The 7,567-nt window shown below is 56.9% G+C and overlaps 2 protein-coding genes across 4 annotated transcripts in view; one reads left to right on the top strand and one right to left on the bottom strand.

The window, feature by feature from the left end:
- Positions 1-273: 273 nt before the first annotated feature.
- Positions 274-2,568, top strand: LOC112840988 (sushi, nidogen and EGF-like domain-containing protein 1). Its single transcript, XM_029958194.1, has 5 exons — positions 274-367; positions 789-928; positions 1,372-1,659; positions 1,838-1,975; positions 2,326-2,568. Exons 1-5 carry the CDS (start codon positions 274-276, stop codon positions 2,566-2,568), a joined length of 903 nt encoding a protein of 300 aa, XP_029814054.1.
- A 977-nt stretch (positions 2,569-3,545) lies between these two features.
- LRRC14 (leucine rich repeat containing 14) overlaps positions 3,546-7,567 on the bottom strand; it is a 22,730-nt gene continuing 18,708 nt past the window's right edge. For all 3 annotated transcript variants that reach the window (XM_029958191.1, XM_029958192.1, XM_029958193.1), the window contains exons 2-4: positions 6,931-7,236; positions 6,217-6,840; positions 3,546-5,341 (exon numbers count right to left, since the gene is read on the bottom strand). In XM_029958191.1, coding sequence (XP_029814051.1) covers positions 4,783-5,341; positions 6,217-6,840; positions 6,931-7,236 — 1,489 coding nt within the window. In that variant the 3' untranslated portion in view covers positions 3,546-4,782. The remainder of the gene's footprint in view (positions 5,342-6,216; positions 6,841-6,930; positions 7,237-7,567) is intronic.

Below are 7,567 nucleotides of genomic sequence, written 5' to 3'. Positions count from 1 at the left end.
GGGGGACATGGGGACATTGGGGGACATTGGGGGACATGGGGACATTGGGGGACATGGGGGGACATGGAGGGTCATGAGGGGACATGGGGAGACATGGGGACATGGGAGGTCATTGGGGTCATGGGCGGACACTGGGACATGGGGGACATGGGGACAGATGGGGGACATGGGGACAGATGGGGGACATTGAGGACATGGGGGGGTCACTGGGGACATGGGGGTACATGGTGACATGGCTGAGGAGGGACCCCCTGTTCCCCCAGGCCTGGACAGATGAAGGTCCCCCCTGTCCTCTTCCTCCTCCTCCTCGGCCTCACAGAGCAATGGGGACCCTTGGGGACATCAGGGACTCCCGTGGGACCCTTGGGTGAGTTTGGGGTCCCAGGCCTAGAGTGGGGAGGTATCAGGCCCATACTGTAAGGTCCTGGGGTGACACTGGGGGTCCAAGGCCCAAACTGGGAGGTCCCTGACCCAAATTGGGAGGTTCTAGTCCCACAGTATGAGGTCCCAGGCCCATCTTGGGAGGTCCCTGTCCCATTCTGGAAGGTCCCAGCTCCATCCGGGGAGGTTCTAAGGTGACAACTGGGGATCCCAGGCCTATACTGGGAGGTTCTGAGGTGATAACTGGGGGTCGCAGGCCCATAATGGGAGGTCCCAGGGTGACACTGGGAGGTTTGAGTCTCACACCAGGAGGTCCCAGCTCCATACTGGGGGTCCCAGGCCCATCCTGGGGTGCCCCAGTTCATCCTGGGCAGTGTCCGGGGTCCCTGACTGTGGTGTGTCCCCAGGGGGGGTCCTGTACCCCTTCGGGCCAGGTGTGGGGGATGAGCCCACTCCCCATGAGGACGACGGGACGAGCCCCGAGATCTTTCTGTGGGAAAACTTCTCCTTCTTCGGGAGCGGCCACCACTCTTGCTACGTGGGTCATGTGACTGGAGGGACATGGGGGGGACATGGAGGGTGGCACTGGGGGGGTGACACCAGGAGGGGGGGATGGCAAGTGGGATGGGGGCCACCAGAGTTGGTGGCACCTCCTTTCTTGGCCACATGGGTGAGTGGAGACCCCTGGGGACATGGGGGACACCTGCAGGACCCCCAGGTGGTTTTGGGGTCCCAGGCCCATCCTGGGAGGTTCTGGGGTGACACTGGGGGTCCCAGGCCCATCCTGGGGGGTCCCAGTCCCATACTGGAAGATCCTAGCTCCATATGGGGAGGTTCTGGGGTGACACTTGCGGTCCCAGGCCCATCCTGGGATGTTCTGGGGTTACACCTGGTTTGGGGTCACTGTGACTGGCAGTGTCATAACTGGGACCACTGGGGGGTCACTGGTGGGTGCCCCCCAGGTGTCTCACAGGTGCCCTTTGCCCCCAGGTGAACAACAATGGGGTGGTGTCGTTCGGGACGAGGGTCCCCGAGTTCACCCCCCAGCCCTTCCCGCTGCCTGGCCACCGCCCCTTTGTGGCCCCGTACTGGGCTGACGTGGACACGCGGCTGGGGGGAGACATCTGGTACCGCCAGAGCCGTGACCCTGAGCTGCTGGAGCGCCTGGCACAGGACCTGGCACCCACTGTGCCCCCAGGAGACCCCCCACCGCGCCCCACCTGGGCCCTCGTGGCCACCTGGGACCGTGTGGCCTATTTTGGGGCCGCCTCGGACAAGGTGAGACACAGGGGACAAGCTCAAGTGGCTTGGCCTTCAAGCGAGGTGTCCCCAGCCACAGTGGCACCAACCACAGTGTCCCCAGCCATGGTGTCCCCAGCTTTCTGGGGGGCACAGGGCTGGGGACACAGCTGGGAGTGGCAGTGCCAGCGTGACACAGTGACAATGTCCCCCCCAGGTGAACACTTTCCAGGCCGTGCTGGCCTCCGATGGTGTCACCTGCTTTGTCCTGCTCAACTACGGGGACTTGCAGTGGACAACAGGCATTGCCAACATGGGGGACCCCCACACTGGACTGGGGGGCATCCCCGCACAGGTGGGGACATGGGGACACCCCCAGGGACCCCCACACTAGGCTAGGGGGGTTCTGGGATGGGGGGGTAAAGAGTTCTGGGGGAGAATTAAGGGGATTTGAGGTGAAATCAGGGATTTTAGGTGGAATTAAGGGAGTTTTGGGTGGAATTAAGGGGATTTGGGGTGAATTGGGCATTTTAAGTGAAATTAGGGGGATTTTAGGTGCAATTAAGGGAATTTTGGGTGGAACGAGTGGATTGGGATGAACTAAATGTCCTTTTGCGTAAAATTGCGGGAACCGGGACAGAACTGCCCCCCTCACCACCCACCCTGTCCTGTCCCCCCCTGTGTGTCCCCCTATATGCCCCCCAGGCCGGGTTTAACAGTGGGGACGACGTGCACTACTACAACGTGCCAGGGTCCCGCACGCCCACTGTGCAGACCCTCAGCCACCGCAGCAACCTGGGGGTCCCGGGGCGCTGGGCCTTCCGTGTCGACCACTTCGAGGCCACTGAGGGGCCCCTCGAGATGCCCTCAAGGACCCCCAGGACTCCCTCAGTGCCCCCCGAGTCCCGCAGGACCACGGCAGAGCGGGTGTATAACTGCGGGTTGTGAGCAGGTGACACCCGGGGCTCTGGGGAGAGTGCTGTGCCCGCACACCTGGGGCACCTGAGACCCCTCCCCTCAGCGCCCCCCGGAGGCCACGTGGTGATAGGAACACCAATAAACACCTGTTGAGCAACACCTGTGTGCAGGTGTGTGTGCACACCTGTGGGGGCGGGGACACGTGGGACACTTGTGCCTGTCCCCTCCCGGGCCTGTGAAGGGAACAGACCGGAGGAGAGGGGGGATGACAACACCTGGGTGGTACACGGGTGTGACAGACACACACCTGGACAAACATCTTGGTGTGACAGACACAAACCTGGACCCCACACGGGTGTGACAGACACACGCGATCTGAGGGTGGTTTGGGGGGGTCCCTGAGCTGGTTTTAGAAGGGGCTGGCAGAGTCCTTTAGGATGGGGAGCTGGTTTTGGGGAGGTTTGAGGGGGTCTCTGGGCTGGTTTAGGGGGTTTCTGGGGGGTCCTTGGCAGGGATTCCCTGGGCTGGTTTAGGAGGGCTGGGGCTCCCTGGGATGGGGGGCTAGAGGGGTTCTTGGGCTTGTTTAGGGGGACTGGAGGGGTCCCTGGGCTGCTTCAGGGGGGGTAGAAGGGTCTCTGGTTGGTTCAGGGGTGCTTGGGGGGTCCCTGGGCTGGTATTCCTGAAAAACAGGTGGCTTGACCCCCAACCATCCCAGTCACTCCCAGGGCAGCAGGAAATGGTGGAGTTTGAGACCCCCCCCCAACCATTCCCATCACTCCCATGGCAACGGGATATGGTGGAATCAGAGACCCCTGGCACCAGGGGACCCCCCAACATCCCTAAAATTGGAGGGAAGCCCAACCTGGCACTGGGATGGGTGTTTCCATGGCAACTGGGATCCCTTTATTTCCATGAAACTCCCCCCAAAAAACAGAACTCACCATGCTGATTCCTCACTGTGAAGTGCTGGGATTCAGGATACAGGAGAGTGGGATTTAGGGGGGATTTGGCAGGAATTTCATCACCAGCCAAGTGATGCTGATTTATTAATTATTAATTAATTAATATCCAGTGTTAATCAGCAGAGTTCGGGGGGTTTCCAGTGACATCAGGTTTGTCCCAGCTACGGCTGGTGACAAGGTGGTAACAAAAGTTACTGGAAAACACTGGAATGAGGTGGAAAACCATCGGGATGAGGCAAAAAACCACTGGGATAACAGGAAAAACACCAAAATGAGGTCAAAACCTGTGGAGGAACATCAGAGTGAGTGGGAACGATTCCAAGCCTGGAGAGACTTATATGGAGCTTAGAGAAGACGATAAATTATGGACTTTTGTGTTACTTCCCAGTTCGTCCCATGTTTTATGTACCCTTACATATATACCTCTGTATTAATCCCCTTAGATTGTATTGCCCCAAACATGTCTGTACTTGTCCACAAGTTTTCCCATCAAAAGTTGTTTACCACCTTGTTCTCCCCTGCTTTCCCACTCATTCCCCACTGACTGGCCGGTAAGTGCCGCAGTGTGGAGTGAGCTCCCATTGGTCCCCGCTGCTTAACTCCTCCTAAGTTCCTCCCACTTTCCCTCATTCCCCAATCCTGCAATACCCTGAGATGTCCATCCCATGCTCTGCCCTGGTTATCAGACCTCCCCTCACTCGAACCCTATATAAGTCCTTGTTCCCCCTCAATAAAGTGGCCATTGCACCCTGACCTTCCATCTTGTCAGAACCCTCTGTGCAGTGTTGTGTCCCTATTCCTTTCTCCATCGGGCCGTGGCAAAAACCCACTTGGATGAGGTGGAAGAACACCAGGATGAGGTGGGAAAAGACCACAATGAGGTGGAAAACCACCAAAATGAGGTGGAGAAGCACCAGGATGAAGTGGAAAAACACTAGGAGAAGGAGAAAGACACTAGGAGAAGGGATAAGGCAGAAAAAACCACTGTGATGGGGAAAAGCAGCAGGATAAAGCAGAATAACACCAAAACGAGGTGGAAAAACACTAGGATGAGGTGGAAAGACAATGGGTTTAGAGGAAAAACACTGGGATGAGGCAGAAAACACCAGGATGAGGTAGAGAAACAGTGAGATGAGGCGGTAAACCGCCAAAATTAGGTTGAAAAACACTGGGATAGGGTGAAAAACACTGAAATGAGGTGGAATACACACAAATTCTTTGAGGAAGGAGGCACTGAGGCCACAGCACTTCTCCAGGCTGAAGGCTCCAAGCTCTTCCCCAGCTACAAGCAGAAGTAATCCAGGGCTTCGTGTCCATAGGGGTTGGAAGTCCAGACAATGTCAGCTCTTCCGAAGCTCTCCAGCATCCGGCCCAGCTCTGCGCTCACTGCTCCCAAACATTCCCTGTCCAGCTGCTCCTCCAAAATCCAGCCAGGATCCAGCCCTGACTTGTAGCAATCCACAGGGATAGGATACACGACCAGGCGGAGATCTGGCAGGACCACAGTTTTCCATAATAAATCCTTGAGCCCTGCTGTGGAGAAGGAATTCCCAAAGAGTCCGAGGGAACGGAGGCAGGAGCAGTGCCGGAGTGACACCAGCAGGGCATCCAGGTGTGAGTCTGTCAGCCGGCATTCCATGAGGTCCAGGTGGAGCAGGGAAGCCGAGGTTTCCTCCAGGAGATGCTGAAGGGGTTGGAGAAGAGTTTGGGAGAAATCATGGCCGCTCAGATCCAGCCTTTTCAGGGCCGGAGCATGGAAGCTTTGGGAGAGGAAAGCGAAGTCAGCGGGAAGGAGGGAGCAGAAGGCCAGTTCCAAGCTTTCCAATGGAGCCTCGAGTTTGCTGCCAGGATGAAAAAGGAGATGTGACCCTGTGGTGACATCATGGAGCTGGGAGGGATGCGCCAATAGATCAAACCCTCCATGAAACCTTGAAATGTTGGAATGGCTCCCAAATTCCTGGGGGAACTGCAGCAAACAAGACCCATGATTCCCTTCATGATCATGGAATCATGGAATTAGGAAATCACTGAGGTTGGAAAAGAGCTCCAAGACTATCAAATCCAACCTTTGAGAATCATGGGATTATGGGATTCCAGAGTCTTGAGATCAGGGAGCCTTGGAATTGTGGAATCATAGAGTCATGGGATCATGGAGTTACAAGGTCACAGAATCATGGGGTCATGGGATCGTGGAATTGTGGGAGCCATGAGATCATGGATTCATTGCATCATGGAATCATGGGGTCACGGAATTATCGGATCATGGAGTTATGGAATTACTGGGTTATGGGATTACAGAGTTATGGAATCATGGAGTGATGGGATTATGGAGTCATGGAGCCAGCCAGGAGCACCTGGCGCTGGTGGAGCTCCGGGATGCAGCGTTTGCTGTCCTCTGGAAACGGAATCAGGGAATTCTGGGATCACAGAGTCAAGGAGGCATTAAGGTTGGAAAAGGCCTTCAAGATGGTCAAGTTCAACCTTTGAGAATCCTGGAGTCAAGGAATTATGGGATCGTGGTGTCATGAAATCATGGAATTACAGGACAATGGAATCATGGGAGCATAGAGTCATGGAGTATTGGGATAACAAAATCACAGAATCATGGGGTCACTAAGGTTGGAAAAGATATCTAATACCACCAAGTCCAACCTTTGCAAATCCTCAGTGAGTGCAGGAAGAATGCAGTTGGGAATCTGCTCCAGCAGGAACTTACCAGAGAATGTGCCTCAAATTCCCGGAGAGCCTGGAGGATCCCAGGTTGAGCTCCCTGAGGCTCTGCAGCTTTCCCAGCTCCCTGGCCAGACATCGGATTCCCAGCACCGACTCTGGCGTTGGCCGCCGCACGTCGACATTGCTGTAGGGAAGTCGGAGGCTTCGGAGACCCAGGAATCGGGAGAGATGTGGCAAAACCAAGGAGAGACCCCCCAGTCCAAGGTTGTTGAAGCGAAGGTCCACCCTCCTTACGCCAGAGGGATCCAAGGATTTCAGCAGACTCACAATTCCAGCCAGGCAGAGCTCCTCGGCTTGGAACTCCCGGCACTTGAGGCGCAGTGGGCTGGTGTTCCCAGCCTGGAGTGCATCCCACAGGATTCCATAGGATGTTCCATTGACGAAGAGATCAGCGTGGATGTCGATGAATCGCGGAGCTGCCATAGCGCTGGAACGGCCCTTGTGGCTCCTGGATCTGCATTTCTGGAGTTCCCGCTGGTGTTTGGAGACCTCCACACAAGCCTTGGCCAGGGCCACGGTGCCAGACCAGACACTCATCCCTTCCGGAGCACGGCCAGCAGCATCATCCCGGAGTCCCGTCACATCCAGCACACGGAGACGGCACCGGCTGGGCCAGGAAATGGGAAAAACAGAAATAAACAAGCAGGGAAAAACCACAGAAGTGGGTTCTATGTATCCTGGAATTCCCAAGATTCACCTGGAATCATGGCCTGCTTCCTCCAGATCCTGCCGGAGCTGGTCCACCACGGCCAGGATGACGGACTGGATGCAGAGCTTGGAGGGATGATCCCGGAGCAGCTCCCGGCGCCCCACGATCCCCTCGAAGTTGAGGACTGGGAATGGCCACTGGGCCACCAAATCCTGCAGGACTAGAGGTCTCCCATCCAGGAACGCAGCTTGGAAGAGGACGGGATAGAGCTGGGCGGGGACAGTGGGAAGGGGGCGGTGGGCGACGAGCCGACGGGCAGAGAGGAAGAGCAGGGAATCCATTAATCCAGGGGGCCTGAGGGATTTGAGGGGGGCACAGGTGAGGTTGGGGGACCCCCAGGATGGTCTGGGGGCGAGGGGTGGGTTGGGAGAATCCCAGGGAAGCCCCAAATCCAGGGATATCCCAGCAAAAAGGGAACTTGTGGGAGGAGAGGGGGAGGCAAAGGGGATGTTGGGGTGAGACCCCCAAGGCAGCCCCCTCCAAAAAGGGGCATCCCAAAGCTGCCAAAAATCCCCAAACCACCCCAAGTAATCCCCCCAGTCCACCCCAACCAGTCCAGGGACTCCTCCTCTCCAGCACCCCTAAACCAGCCCCTCCACCCCAGGGACCCCCCAAACCATGCCAA

The sequence above is a fragment of the Manacus vitellinus genome, unplaced genomic scaffold, assembly GCF_001715985.3.
Source record: "Manacus vitellinus isolate BGI_N305 unplaced genomic scaffold, ASM171598v3 scaffold_149_pilon, whole genome shotgun sequence".
NCBI lineage: Eukaryota > Metazoa > Chordata > Aves > Passeriformes > Pipridae > Manacus > Manacus vitellinus.
Note: the sequence above shows the minus strand (reverse complement) of the source record. Positions and strands in the feature narration are given on the sequence as shown.

Excerpts from the sequence above, each read along its gene's own strand:
- LOC112840988 (XM_029958194.1), top strand. The coding sequence starts at position 274 with ATGAAGGTCCCCCCTGTCCTCTTCCTCCTCCTCCTCGGCCTCACAGAG. Across the intron at positions 368-788 it reads GACTCCCGTGGGACCCTTGG|GGGGGGTCCTGTACCCCTTC; the intron begins GTGAGTTTGGGG and ends GTGTGTCCCCAG. Across the intron at positions 1,976-2,325 it reads TGGGGGGCATCCCCGCACAG|GCCGGGTTTAACAGTGGGGA; the intron begins GTGGGGACATGG and ends TATGCCCCCCAG.